Source organism: Heterocephalus glaber, unplaced genomic scaffold, assembly GCF_053883595.1.
Source record: "Heterocephalus glaber isolate CG9 unplaced genomic scaffold, H.glaber_assembly_v1.0 deba00001442, whole genome shotgun sequence".
NCBI classification, from domain to species: domain Eukaryota; kingdom Metazoa; phylum Chordata; class Mammalia; order Rodentia; family Bathyergidae; genus Heterocephalus; species Heterocephalus glaber.
Window position 1 is genome coordinate 11,323,704 of NW_028258296.1, and position 15,682 is coordinate 11,339,385.

The 15,682-nt window shown below is 37.0% G+C and overlaps 1 protein-coding gene across 11 annotated transcripts in view; it reads right to left on the bottom strand.

Annotated features, from left to right (window-relative positions):
* LOC147827592 (uncharacterized) overlaps positions 1 to 13,632 on the bottom strand; it is a 148,412-nt gene extending 134,780 nt beyond the window's left edge. For 10 of the 11 annotated variants that reach the window (XR_015451928.1, XR_015451927.1, XR_015451926.1 and 7 more), the window contains exon 1: positions 13,242 to 13,632. Coding sequence is in view for 4 of the 11 variants with exons in the window: in XM_087212914.1 (XP_087069040.1) it covers positions 13,242 to 13,278 (37 nt within the window). In the remaining 7 variants the exon portion in view is untranslated. The remainder of the gene's footprint in view (positions 1 to 13,241) is intronic. The other variant, XR_015451925.1, reaches the window with a different exon arrangement.
* Between the last annotated feature and the right edge of the window lie 2,050 nt (positions 13,633 to 15,682).

Sequence of the window (15,682 nt, forward strand, 5' to 3'; positions counted from 1 at the left end):
ATCGTCGTTTGTCAGGAGGCTGAGGGAGGAGGATCGTAAGTTCAAGTCCAGCCCTGGCAACTTAGTGAGATGCTGTCTCAAAATAAAATTAAAAAGAGCTAGGGAAATATCTCAGTGTTAGAGCATTTGTCTAGCGTGCCCAAGGCCCTAGGACTGATTCAACCTCCAGTACCATCAAAATAAAATCCCAGAAACAACTGTGATTACCAGTTTATATTATTTATACTATTTATACCTACTTCAGCAAATATGTCTGATTTATTTGTAATGGTATCCATACTGCCTAGGATAGTATGTCATGCAAAGAATGGTTTAGTTAGTATTGAGAGATTAAAATAAATTCATTTTCCTTGAGCTCTTATTTATTTCTTATAAATAGTGGTTATTTCATAGCAGAAGATAGATTTTAATTACGATCATATTTTACAGGACCTTCTTAGTGGTTCCAATTTTAGTCACAATTTTATTTCTGATTTTAAAGGAAAGCTTTTCAGAGATTAATATAGGTTATGCCAAGGTTTAAATTATCTTCCAAATGTTTTTGAAATAGTAACATAAAGACAATAAAATAAGTAAAATGTGAATTTACAGTTAAAAAGAAGTTTCTAAACCATCACATTTACATTAATACTGAATTTTCTTCCTGTCAGTGAGATTCTTCTTTCTATTTAATAAAAACCTGAGAAACTGTTAAAGGCACTCAATTTGCTTCTAAACCAAACCAGTTTAAAGACTTTTATGGGAAATACAGCTTAGTTTAGAAGCAAATTGAGTGACATACAAGTGGTGGGGGGGACTTGGGAGAACTAACAAATCTGAGGAATTAACAGTGTGATTGGGAAATGGAACTACTGAGGAATTCAAGGTAGTAATAAAGGTCGGTACTAACCTCTTTGGGATGGCTTCCTCTGTGTTTTATAGCAGAAAAAATACTTTTAAAAGCAAAGGCTTTTAATACTAAGTAAAACACCTATTGATACTATACTCTTCCAGCCCCATTTGTCTCTAGAGCGCCTTAAATATACTCCCTTAACATTTCACATATGCAAGGGAATCCCAACCAAAGAGTGGCTCTGTATTTGAGATGGTTCTACTCTTGTGGAAGAAAGCTATCATTGGGAAGAAACATGTGTGCTTCTTTAAGCACACTCATTTTCAGTTTACATGAGAACCAGAGATGAAATATGAATATGATCAAAATTACAATTCATAAAAAAAGCTTAGAAAAACAAAATAAATGAATGTGTTTACATAAATTATAACCACTCCAGGGCTGGGATATTATTCTTTCTCCACTGTCAGCCATTTATATAGTATTGTGTACACTTGTGGCAATACAGAATGAATAATAATAATTAATACAGCATGGTTTTTTTAAATCCCACAGACTTCTTATCAGGTTCCTGCAACCTAGTTCTTTTTGTCAGTTCATAATTGACCATATGGATTTCTCCATCTTTTCCTGTTCAGTACCTTTCTCTCTTGCAACCCAACTAGTGATTATTTTGGACTAATATCTGATATATTATTAATAGCAAGGCACGGACTTCAAAGAGTTCCAGTTGGATAGTGTTGAAATGACTGGAATCCTGGCCAAGAGCTTTAACCTCAAAGGGGTGTGATTTTAGTCATTTCTGGTTTCAGATAGCTCAGAAATGGAGAAGAAAAGGGAACTGGGTGGAGGAATAAGAAGAAAGAGGAAATAGAGAAATTAACCATGAAGCCTACCGGTGTCATTTAAAACACTAAGCCATCAAAATTTAAACCTATCCCTTTTCTTTTTTTACCTTCTAAGGTATTTCTTTGTTGAAGGAATTGGTAAATGAGTATGGAGATTGTCTATTAAAACAATTTTCTAACTGGCTTTCTGATGAATGGTTTTTCCCTCTTCAACTTATCCTATATATCTTCTTCCAAAATAATCTTCCATAAGTATATTTCCACCAATAACTTTCCTTTAATAAAAATCAAGCCACCCACTGCCTGTACAATAATAACTCATTAGCCCGGCTCCAGGGTCCCTGGAACCCACCTTGTCTGGCTTTCTCACCCAACCTCCATCCACTGCCTCCACACATTTCAAATGCCCACAGTGCTGATCTTCCACCAACTCCCTGCAACATCCTTGACTTCTCCATATATCCTGGGGTCTTTGTCTTTGTTACACATTCCATAGCATGCTTCCTTACTTCGTAAACCTAGAAAGCATCCTCATCACCCAAGATTCAGACAGAACACCACCTCCACCACACTCTTTCCTGACTCTCCCCTTTGCTAAGTAAGTTAGATGCCTCATGTCCTTGTCACTTCTTGGTCCACACTGTAAGCCAGTCTCTTTCAACAGACCATGTTCAAGGGCAGAGATGATCTCCTCGAGCCCTGAGTGTGAATGATCTTCAGCCTTCAGGCAAGCATGGTGTCTGACTGAGAGTTGGTACTCAGGACATATTTAATAAAATGACAAATGGCTACTGCTTTAAAACACTGAAGTAAAACCTGCAAATTACATTTTCTTAGCAAGTAATATAATGAAGCCCTAGCAATGCTAATCTCTCCACTGACCTTAGCATATGCTTCCAAACAGAATAAAAAGAACAGTAAATGTCAGATAGAAACATTTTAGACCATAAAGCAGGCACAGGCTTAATCCCTCAACACATTCTATATAGAGGATACATTCTGGGTCTCATTTAGCTCATGAAACTCAGAAAGGGCACCCCCACCCCAACCCAGCACTGAGCATTAACAATACCCAGAGCTAAGCCCAGCAACCTCTAAGTGCACTTAAACCCCATTCAAAGTCAAGGGAAATTATGCATACATGAGAAATAGAAAGGGAGGGAAGACAAGAAAGATGGCTTGCTGTTTCTTGGAAAACAGTCGAGGGCAAAAGACCACAAAGGTACAGTTCCGAAGAAAATTGTCACCCATTTGCTGTCACTTTTTCATCTTCATAGGAATTTATTGGATTAGGAAAGACCTTTGCTCCTCCACGTTATCCCAAGCTCCCAGTTGCCTTTGCATTAGTTAATGTCTGTGCTTCCTGGTTAATTGTAGCAGGCTAGCAGCAGGCTGCACAGATGTCAGATGTCATGCTCTATCAGATGAAGAGGTTCCTGCCTCAGGCTGTTTATATATGACCTACCAGGATTTCCTGCTGCATGATGGAATAATTAGGGGGCCGCCATGCAGGGAGTAATGTTGCAAGTAAGTTGTAACAGCATTACATTAGAAAAGAAAAAAAATGAAACACTGGGCCGTATCTGTACTAGAATCTTCCTTAGGTTTATTGTGAACATTCTGTTCCTCGTTTTTATAATTTTCACATGGGTGCTAATTTTAATGTTCACTGAAGAATGCAAAAACCTCTTGCTTTAATGCTTGGGCTGCAAACCTAGTCAAGAGTAAACAGAGTGGGGAGAGGTTTTTTTCCTGTGTGTTGAATTTTGTAAGTAAAGTTTGTCTTTTGCCTCTTATACCACACCAATTTTGTAGACTCAACATCTGGATGTCGCAAAAAAATTAGGAATATTTTCTAAATCATTTAATTTATAACTGTTACAGAATTCTAACTTCTTTCTGACCCAGAAAGTAAGTACGTATCATGTTTATAGGGTTGTAATATTTTTACCCAATATGTTCTTATACTCTTGTAGCCTTTTATCCACATACAATTTCTATGATTTGAAGGAATTATCCCATACACAGACATGATCCAAAAATTCTAAGCAAATGTAATCACTAAAATTAAAAGGTTAGGAATGATCTGTGTATTCTAGCAACACAACTAAACTGGACAATTCAGACCAAGTTTCATTATTATGTTTTCCCCTATCATCCTATGCATATTTCTGCCTTAGTATCTTTTCTTTTTTCTTTCCTTTTTTTTTCCCCCTGTCTTTTCTTTTCAAGGTGCCAGGGGTAGATATCAAGGGCTCCTGCATATTGCTAGCAGGTACTTTGCCACTAAGATGCATCATTACTTCTCAACACCTGGCCAAATTGTCTATTAGTATTTATTTTCCCTAACAAGATTGCAAACTCTATCAGGGCTGTCTGATTTTTTGATATTTTTTTCTTTTTGCATTTTGGCATCTTCTATTCCTAGCACAGTACTTAGCTCAAGTACTCAATACATTTTTGTTAAACCGAATTATATTGTGCAGTATGATGGGAGAATGAGAAACTAAGAAAAATGTAATGATCAGGTTAAATTCCTCAATTCTCCATATCTTTTCTCTGTAGGCACATGATAATTTTTCTTTTAATACCACCCTACTATCATTCTTCTAAAAAAAAGTTAATTATTCCCAACTCCTTCATCTGAATCAAGGACTTAATATTATTTTTAATATCTGAATACACTCATAATTCCAGCCATAAAGAAAAGGAATATCCATCTGAACTTCATTGTTTTACAATCATCCACACATAAAAAAAAAAGCCAGGTGGATTCCTGGAAAACCAGGGGAACACAGCTTCAGAGGAGAAGGGAGATGTCATAGTGTAAATTCTAGGATGAGTTTAAGAGAAGAAAAAGATCCTGGGATATACAAGAACTGCAAAGGGTTTTCATCCCAACTGTCAGCCCCAATCTATCAACAATAGCTACCATAGAAAGAAAAGAAAGAGAAAGAAAGAAAGGAGAGAGAGAGAAGGAAAGAAGGAAAGAAGGAAGGAAGGAAAGAAGGAAGAAAGAAAGAAAGAAAGAAAGAAAGAAAGAAAGAAAGAAAGAAAGAAAGAAAGAAAGAAAAAGAAAGAGAGAAACCAGCACCCAGGTTCTGTGAGGAAGCACAGTAACTGATTAGCGGGGTGTTTGCTTTGGTCTTGGTGGAAGTGACAAAGGACATTAGTACCAACTACCAGTGTCCCATCAGCTCCTTCTAGTGGCCCAGAAGGCTGCAGTTATTTTAGGAGAGAAAAGACACAAACAAGGATCTTTGAGGCAACACACGCGTCCATTTGGGTATCTTTATGCCAGGGTGTTGGCCTCCCACTACCTAAATTTATTTAAATAAATATTTACTGAGCACTGACCTGTCAAATAATGCTCTCCAGCCTTAAGTAAATAATGATCCCCTCCAGATGGGACAGAAATGTAGACATCTTTAATGTTATGTGATTAATAATGTTAAAGTATCTAAAGAATGTTAAAGGACTAAGCTGGCTGGGGTGAGAGTGAAGGGAACGATGTCGGGGAACATTTCCTAGGGAAAGATCATTTGAACAAGGGTTAAGAATGATTAAAAACCCTGCTCCCAAAAAGCAGAAACAGGACAGTCACTTTGAGTAGCACACATAGCAGCCTTCAAGAAAACATCCTCAGTTCAATTGCACTGCCAAGTTCAAGTGCTTGTGGAAGACGATTAGAGATAAAACTAGAGAGGCAGATAAGAGTCAGAACTCAAGGCACTTTGGATACCAAGCTAGAGACTGGAGAATTTTAAGCAGATAGTGGCTTGAATCTTTTGTGCCCTGTTTTAACTGTTCTTTCTCTATATTTTCCCCTCAATAAATCAACTCATCAGAGTCTCTTCTTTGAGTGGTCTTTTTGATCCTACAATCTCACTGCCTGTATTTTCTCAACCAACTAGCCAAGCTCCTGAAAATAATCATTTAGTTTCAATCTCCACTGCACATGTACTGCTGAACCTACTGTGAAAGCCTTCTGTCCACTGCCCTCTTGACTCCATGAGTAATCACCCAATAGTCTCCAGCTAACTCTGCTGCGGGCTCTAGGCAGTGAGTGATATCAGACATACAGATGAAGCCTCTTTCTTAGCATCTGGAAGGTGGTCCCTCTTGCTTTTCCTCTTACCCCTCTGGCCTCACAGAGTCTCCATTGTGAGCTTCTCTTCTTCTATAGAAATCTTAGACATTGATATCTCCCAGAATTCCACCCTCCCCTCTCTCTTAGTACATTCTGCTCTTAAATAAGATCCAAACAAAACACCACCTCTGTGGGTAAAGCCTGCTCCTTGAAGTGCTTCATTACACTCCTCCCATCACACTGTACATCAGCTTCCCCCAGTAAACAGCAAGCCCTTGGAGGACAAAGGCCATGGATTATCCATCTTCATAGTTGTGGCAACAACTGTCACATGGTACTCACACAAGTGGTGACTTCTGAGTAGAATTTTCAGGTCTTGGAGCTCTAATGGATAATATACCCTCTTATTCCACATGAAGAAATTGACACTCAGAATGACAAAGTGCTTGACCCCAAATCCCCAAAACATATCAAAGACATATTTCCAAAATTCCCCTTTCCTGCTCTTTCATAGCCTGCCTGCTTTATTTTAGGTAAAACATTCATATAAACAGTATGAAAATCAGGAAAGAGTATGGACTCTATCACTGAGGAAATGAAAACAATTACTTTGTGTAAACGTAGGTATCTTCTGTGTATCAGGAGTCTGAATGCTAGGCAATATCCTGCCCTGTGGAAAATGAGGTAGATTTCTAGAAGGAACATTCCAGTGAGCTGTGAACCCTGGGTGAAATGTGTTTAATTCAGTCAGGAGATCCTCAGAAATGCAAATTATCCCCTTGAAATAAGAAGGCACCTATTGTTCAGCCTTGATTGCCTCTGCAGGTCTCCAGGCAAAGAAAAAAAAAAGTCCTTGAAGGAAACTCGAGTCTAAGCAAATGGCACACATAGAGAAAAATAAAAATGAATCCAAACTCTGACAGGGCTTCCATTTGTCATCTGCAAAGCATGCAGGGATTATAGATCAGGAGCCATTTATAGTTTTCAATCCTTATAACATCACTATCTCTGTCACTTTTTGTTGTCCTTTATTCTCTCATAGACACTGATAAATCTGAATACATATTATTATAGTATATTTGTCCTGTGGCAACATATGGCACTATCGATGGATACACAGGGTGAGAATAATCAGTGGCATCCTTTATTAACACATGGTAGTTTGTACCAAGAGCATACACTTGTGGCAATAGTAGAAATATTAGCTTTTACTTTTTTCCTTCATTTAGATGTGTCTTTCATTTAGATTTCTATTCCTATCTTATTCTACAAATTTTGCTCTTTTGCTGGAGAAGAAAACAGGCTAATTTTTATTTTATTTCTATCTCTATTTCTCTTTGCCAGAAAAGACTTAGGGATTTTTTTTTAAAGTATTAAACTTTCAAAGTCTGAGTTTAGAACATAATGAATCCTTCAGAAGAAAATAAACAAAGTGCCATATTTTTTTTTCGTAAAATAATTCTCATCTAACCAGTTTACCCACTGAGAAATAGACTTGGTATTTAAACTTAAAACTTTTTTCAACTCTTTACCCCATCTCCTTTTCATCTTTATAAACAGAAGAAAAATCTATAATTACTATACTAACAAAGAATACAGCTAAACTATACCAAGCTTAAACCATTCTAAATAAAGTTGAGAATAATAAATAATAGAATCGGCAAGGAAGTTAGCATAATAAACACATGAAGAGTAACACGACATCTTACAACAGAAGATGCCTCCCGTGTCCAAGTATTTTAAACTTCTTCAATGGAAAGAGAGCTTTAGAACCAAAATCTAACTTTCTATTTTCATAGAAACTGGAGAGATCATTAGTCCAGCTTCTCTGATAATTCTGAAATCCTCATTAATTATAATGAAGTAGTAGTACCAACAATTAACCCTTTATCACTATTTGCAATACATCGTGCACTATCCTGCCGCGCACACAATATTTCATTTAATCCTCCTATCCATTGGGTTGGATAATTATCATCTGCCTTCTGTGAATGCATGTACAGTTCACTCCTCATTCCTGGTGAGCTAGCTTCTTCTGAAACATTTTTGGAGTTGGAAAGCACATCACTTCATAAGGCATCACTTCCTATTTTAAAGTAGTTGTGGTTGAAAATTTTTGCCTCATCTGAACTCCAAATTGCTTTTCTGAAAATTCCACTCATTCATCTTAGTTCTCTTTTAGAAATAAAACAAGTCCAATATTTATTCCAAGTGGAAATACTCCGGATCTTTAAAGACTGCCATCATGAGGCCATTTAGGCTAACCTGATTCTGTCTCACCAGTGCTAGATCCATCACCAAAGTTGAGCCAATCAATTTAGTTCTCAGCTGAAATCTCAGCTTTGGACCAAAATCTGAGACAAAACAACTATGGAGAATCCTGCAGCCCACACCCATGTCCTTGGCAAGTTAGCCCTAACACTGGCTTTTTTCCAGTGAATCACTCGAATTCCTAAGACAAATCTCCTGCCTTGATTCCTTATTTTTGCTGTCCCTTGAAGGATTTCTTGATCCCTGAATGATTTCTCTTCTTTTTTCATTGGCAGTGCTAGGGATAGAACCTAAGACCTAGCACATGCTAGGCAAGCATTCTACCACTAAGCTATATCCCCAGCCACTTCAGTGATTTCCAATAAGAAATATGTCATTAGAAAACTCTACAGCGAAAATAATTTGAGGTATTACTCTTACCCTTTATATGATATCTTTCCAGGGATGCTCATTGTGTTTTAAAAGAATTAGAACAGAAGAGATCAATAATTAACACTTTTTAATGATTACTGGGCGCTTGGCATTATTCTAAGTATTCTGCATATATTAATCCACTTTATCCTGACAACAGTCCTTTTGAGACCAGTACTATTATTTTACCATGTTATGCTTTGAATTTTACATGTTACCCAAAGCTTCATATGCTAAAAGCTTGGTCTCTGTGGCATTACTGGGAGGGGGTGGAACCCTAACGAGATGAGCCGCGTAGCCTTGGTGAGCCCTGGTTAGGTCACTGAGGAAATGTCCTTGAAGGGTATATTAGGACATAGCCCCTTTCTCTTCTCTTCTTGGCTACCATATGGTGAGCAAAATCCTCCATCATGTGTTCCCTGCTATGATGTTCTGCCTTGCCACAGGCACAAAGCAAAGGAGCTGGGTGATCATGGACTGAAACCTCTGAAACCACAAGCCAAATAAACCTTTCCTCCTTCAAGATGATTTTCTCAGGTGTTTTGTCACATTGATGGAAAGCTAACACATAACCATTTTAATACCAGTAATAACAAACATGAAACAGAGAAAAAAGGTGACTAACTTATCCAAAGTCTTACCATCTTATGACAGCTGGAGTGCAAATCCAGGAAATCTGAATTCAGAACTCTTAATCACTATAATATTATGCTTTCCAATAGACAAACTCCTCCTAAGTGAAGATCTGGAAATTTTTTCCAGTAGGATGGAATGATTCAACTATTTTTCAGAGCAAAAAGCTGTCTGAATCCATGAAATGCTTTTCCTGGGCTGTACCACTTCTTTTTCATGACTTAATACATCTTTCTCTGTATAAGGGTGGCCGTGCAATAGCCATGGAGTGCAAGGAGATTTTGACTCAGGAATCAGGGATCAGGAATGCAGGATGATCAACAGAAGACTCAGTAGGACTCAGACCTTCTTGAGAATTAGAGAAGGAAGGGGCACTGCTTCAAGTGGTACTGAAGACACGGTTTGTAAAATGCACTAATGTGGTCACCAAGCTGCAGATACGCTGTAAAATGAAGACCCATTGGGCAATCATACTGATATTTAATGTAATCTGTGTCTTTTCAGATGTGTCTGCTGTCAGTTATAAAGAGGAAGTTGGATCTACTTTGCAAACTTATTATCTTAGATCTCTAAATCTAAAAAGTCAACGTTATGCTTGGAATGGAGCTCACATGCGTTATACAGTCACATTCTGGGCTCACAACTAGTGCCAATATGGTTGCGCAAAATAGACATTTAACCTTCTGGACTTTAGAAATCTAAACTGTGAGGATACTACATAAGAAGATAAAATCTGCCCTTCATATTGAACACTGTTGTGGAAATTAACAAAAAGAAAAATAATTCTTTATAGGGATTTTTAAGGTCCATTTTAAGAAAAAAAGAAAAAAAAGAAATTGAAAAATAAGGCTAGTTTTTCAGTTAGCTCACCTTCTGTTCAAGTGCATTACTTTACCACACTCAACTGTCCACATCATGTAATAATAAGATCTACGTTAGACTTTTAAAAAAACTTATCTATCTTGACCAACTTAATTCTGAGTGAGAGTGACTCAGCCCTCTTAGGAGCATGTTTTTAATGAAATATCCCACATACAGGCAGTCTTAACATAAACCATTCCCTCAACATTACTAAGCAGTGGAAATGCTTATTTTAGGAATGAATCTTCCAGATATTGGCTCGTTGTCTCTCTTTCTTGGCTCCCTCCTAACTATTGGCAGCCAGTTCTTGGTTACTTTTCCCCCTTCACATCCTTTCTCCCACTCCCACTCAACCCCAACCCCTAAAAATACAAATCTTTCTTACACAGCAGCCTCCTTTTGGCACGACAGATAACAAATCAGGCATTTTTCTGCTGATTTAAAACATCACTTATCAGCTATTTTTCTGTCTCTAAATCTCTATGCTATGATAGGGAAATATGAGGAAACTTTAATCTCTCATTATCTTTTTAAAGTAAAACATGTCTGTTTAGCACATGTATACATACACATGGCCCAAATCCCACAACTTTCTCTACTTTCAGTGATAATAATTTGTCTTTTGAAACAATACAACTATACCTTCCCTTTTAGAAGAGACCTAAAAAGTGCATCCCAATGTATTTTTGCTGCCGGTGAAAAGAACACAAAGTATACTGAGAATTCACGAACTTTCTCCATCCTTGTTATATGAGAATTTCGAGGCGTCCCAAAAGAGTAGCATTTTCTCCCATGAACATCTGGGTTGTAGTTCTAGATATGTGTGTTCTTGTGCTGTGTTTTTTCACTCAACATATCATCTTTCCAAATAGTTTCTCACAGCCTATTAGCACCTCTCCACAAATTTAACAGCCCATATTTCACAAAATATCCCCAAGCATCACAATAGTTGGGTTTCTTACCCATGTATAAAAAGCTCATTCTTCAGCATTCTATCTTCTGTAAAATATGAGTTAGAACAAATTTTCTTATTTGGAGGGTGAGAATTAAATTAATGGAAATCTGTCTAGATAAACTTACTAGCTTCTATGGACAAAAGCAAGCAAAAACAGCACAAAGTAGCAATATTCACCTTCTTGTTTTCTGTAGTCTCCGGTGTACACAACCTTATTTGCAAATGAGCCTGATCTATTCAGTAACCCAGAAACAATGTTTCTGCCATTTTCAAGTAAAAAATGCTGGAAGTAATGAGAAAGAAAGGCGCCTGCTGTGGCTACACAATCACTCTTTTTCTCAGTATTGGAGATGAATCCAGGTCATTTGCACTAAGCTGCATCCCTAGTCCATTTTCATTTTTTACTTAAGAGACAGGTTCTCATTAAATTGCCCAGCCTGGGCTCAAACTTGCAACCTTGCTGCCTCAGCCTCACAATAAGTTTCGCAAGACAATGTAGGCTTCTGCCAAGGAGTAAACAAGGCTTAAATCCAGGCTTTACCTAACCTGACAACCTCATGCTCTTAGGCTGTGACTGCTGAAAGAGATACGTTTTACCAATTTGGGCAAAAACACTGATGTACTCCTTGTGCTAGTTGTGATCCTGGAGAAAGCACTAAATCTGTCTATCTGTGGCCATAGTCTCAACATTTTCAGCAGTCCATGACACACAATAGTCATTTAACAAACATTTGAGGAATGAAGGGAGAGAAAGGAAAGAAAGATTCTCTACTCAAAGTATCAATATGTGCAAAACGAGACACAAGATCAGAGTCACATTGTCAGATGACACTCTCTCCAGAGCCCCTGGGGAAGAGAGAATCTCTTCCTTGACTTGTGGCTGCGTCTCTACCTGCTCTGCCCTCACACTGCCTTGTTTTCAGTACATCCACACCTCTGTATGTCTAACTGTTCTGTGCATCCCTTGTATAAGAACATACGACTGCATTCCAGGCCCTGCTGAAAATTTACCACAAGCTCCTCCTCCTGAGATCCTTAACTTCACACCTTTCTCCATATGGTTCTCAGGATTGGGAAACCAGTACACCTTTCGTTGACATTTTTCTGCCTATTGCACTCATGTATTTTATCCCACTGGTATCATATTATCTGAATTAAGTGTTCATATTCTTTTTTGTTTTCATGGTTCTAAAAATAGATTACAACTGATTTAGGCACTCTCTTTAAGTTGCAAATATTCTTAATTAAGATGCCAGAGTTTTTTATTCAAAACCTGAGAGTCCAGATTTGATCCTAATTTTTATGGAACATGTTTAACCTATGTATAGTGAATCTCCTACGTAAGTTCTGAACTAGATAATTTTGTGCGATTCTAAAATATTTTCTTTACAAATGTTATGTTAAATTTCGTTACATACCTATTGTTGAACTGGTGTGCCAGAATACTAAACAAATACATCTCACAATTCAAACTTTATTCATTTTTCAAATTCAGCTCGTTGCTCAGAAAGCTTAAAGAGCCTAGTCAATTGGTAGGTGGCATGTTGCCAAAATTGTGTGTCCAAATTAGAATTTTATCACACAGTGTCGATGGTGACATCTCCCAGTGTACCATGAGCTGTACAGTATAGTGCTCTAAAATGCTTACAATAGACTTAAAAGATTAGGAGTAAAATACAAGGTTTGATGTTAGTTGTTCAGATAGATTTTAACAGGCTGGGATTATAACAGCTATATCTTTATGCCCGGAGAGATTATTTATTATTTTCAGTGCATCCCAAATTGAATTTGTGCCTGAAGACCAATTTAGGGTCACTCAACCCATAAAAGGCAAATTCATGAAGCAACATGTTTGCTTACAATGAGGAGTGTTTTTTCCAGTAGCATGAATAGATCTATATATTATTCCAAACATCTACAGATCAAAATTTTGGGAAGGCTGACTAATTAGAAAGCAGGCTTTAAGCAAGGAATTTGAGCAAACTGATTTTCAGAGGATATTTTACCTGAGCTATGGAGAACTTTATGCACACATAACTTTTCTATAGGTGGTTAATTGCATCTAAAATATGATTCTCATTTGCCTTACATTGAGAAATTAGTCTTATTTCCACATTTTAGAGGTCCCTCAATTTGTTCCAACATACAGACTATACCTTGGTTAATTGGATTGCAACCAAATAATCGAGTTAGGGCTTTCTAATGCCAGTATTTTGGCAGGTTTAATAGTAAGTATTGAATGACTACAGCAAGTAAGTAGATTCCACTTAAGGTTGACATGACAGCTAAGATCACCCCAGCTAATTAGTAAACAGCTTCAAAGTAAAGTAAATCTCTTACCTTTGACATTGATTCTGTCAGTCACTATGAGCTTCATAAAATATGGCTAAGTCTCTACTTACAACAAACAGCTATAATAAAGCCCAAGCACTGTACAGATGATGCAATGAGTCTTCATTCTGAAGCAGATCTAAATCCAATGATCCCCACGTGGAAGGAAAAGTGGGCTTTTGCTCTTTTGTTTTATTGGTTTTCTCAAAAGGAACTATAAAATCCTATGAAAAACTTTATAAGAATTAGGAGGCTGTCCTTGTGATGGGGTCTTTTTTCAACTTACAGAATTATTCTTTCTCCTTTTCCACTGGAGGTAATATGCTCCTCCTTTTCATGCTTTAAGAAAAATGTCCAAGGGCATTAAGGTAATGCTAGTCCAATAAAAGGCAGACATTACTCAGTGAATGATTCACTAATTGATCACAAAATGTTTTGAAATGTTAGGGTCAACTTTAAAAAGTGCAAAGTATCACTTTCCACTGATAATGTAATCGTGAAAATTTAAGAAAGAAAGTATGTAGGCTCTAGCAAAAAGATATGTACACTACAGTGGACCATATTCATGCATCCATTTATACAACAAATATTTACTAGGTGCTAGGCATTTTTGTAGGTACTAGAAATACAATGCTGAGTAAAAATATAAAATCCCCACTCTTGTGAAAGTTACAGCTTAGTGAAGTATTCAACTTCCATCAGATCGAGGGCTGGGAATGTAGCACCTGCCTGGCAAGTGAGAGGACCTGGGTTCAATTCCTGGTACCAAAAAAGAAAAAATAAATTCCACCAGATTGAGATATATATACATTTCCTAGTTATATGTCGGACTCCTTTTATATTAGGACAGTAGACAAAATGAAGTCATAAAAGAGGAGACAGTGAATACTATCTGTGGATATCCTGTGCCTTCTATATGACCTAGTGACAGCAAAATGAAGGTAGCTCTTTGAAGGACTGTTTTGTAGAAGCAGGAGTAGACTATATGCTACTCTAAAGACAGAAATATATGAATCAGAAATTGTTACACTTTGACTCTACATTAGAAAAAATATGATTCTAGAATCACACAATGGATATATCCAAGAAAAACATTTAACTAGACAACATTTAACTTATCACAAAGACCACAGAAAGAATTACTGTACTGAATGGAAGATCCCCTCACTAAATGCCAAAGTATCCTCCAGTTTTAACACATGAGGATTTCATAAATCTATTTGAGTTCAGTGGATAAATCCACAAAGGAAAGCAGTTAATAAGAAAAATAACAGTTTGGGTAATACATCTTCCAGATTGACAAGGTTATAAACCAATTTCAACCATCAGAAAATAACTCATTTTGTGTAGACTCATACTACATGCTCTAATGTAATGTTAAAACTCTTTCTAATGGTTTCAGGTTGCTTTCACACTGTTTTCTACATAAATTAATCTTAAACAAAGAACTTTTTACCTCAAAGGTGGAAAATTTTTCTTAATATATTATTCCATTAATGTACTAAAGTCTAAATTATTTTCTTCATATGTCACTAACCTGTTCTTCACTATTTTCAGTTTTTAGTGAAACATAGACATTTTTCTTCCAAATAAAATGTATAAATCTTGTTTTTTACTGCTCTTGTGTCTCAAGTCCTAAAGTTCTATTTCAATGAAACAATTCTCCCTTTTGGTGGTTTGGATTCAGTATCCTGTCAAGTTCCATTATTGTCAACATATTCCTAATGATTATCTCTGCTGTTGTACATTTCAGCAAAGGTGATTTTTATCACTGAGCTGGGCTGACCAGGATGACCAGCATAGTACTGCAGAAGTGACAGGATGTCATGTCTGAAGCTAAAAGGAAGAACAGCTTCTACTTCAGGTCATCAGATCACCTGCTTGGGGGACGCTAGCTTGAATGTCATCAGAACACTCAGCCAGCCCTTCAGAGAGGCACAAGATGCACCTAGGGGGACTAACCTGCCAGTCTATTGACTGAATATGACAATCCTGGTAAAGCCATGAAATGATATCTTGGCGACAACCTCATGCCAGAGCCCAAGCTGGAACCACCAAGTTAAGCCACTCTTGAATTACTGTCCAAGTGAAACTATGAGATACAATAACTCTTTGTGGTTGTGCTCAGCCACTAGTTCTAGTGTGATTTGTTTTGTGGCAGTAGATACCTTATACACAGCAAAGCACGAATCTCACACATATTTGTGCTATTCTTAATATAAAGAGAAACATATATGGCTCACATTTTAAAATCTACTTTACGATTTTTTTTGTTAATTTTATTTTACATTTGTCAGTTTTTCTTATGTAATCTAAGTATTTTTGAAGATTAATTACATGAGAAAGTATTCGTGATAAAAGGTTTAATAAAAAAGCAAATTAAAAATCTCCAGGGCCACGGATTTAGCTCAGTGGTGCCGCCAAGCACAAAGTCCTGAGTTCAATCCCCA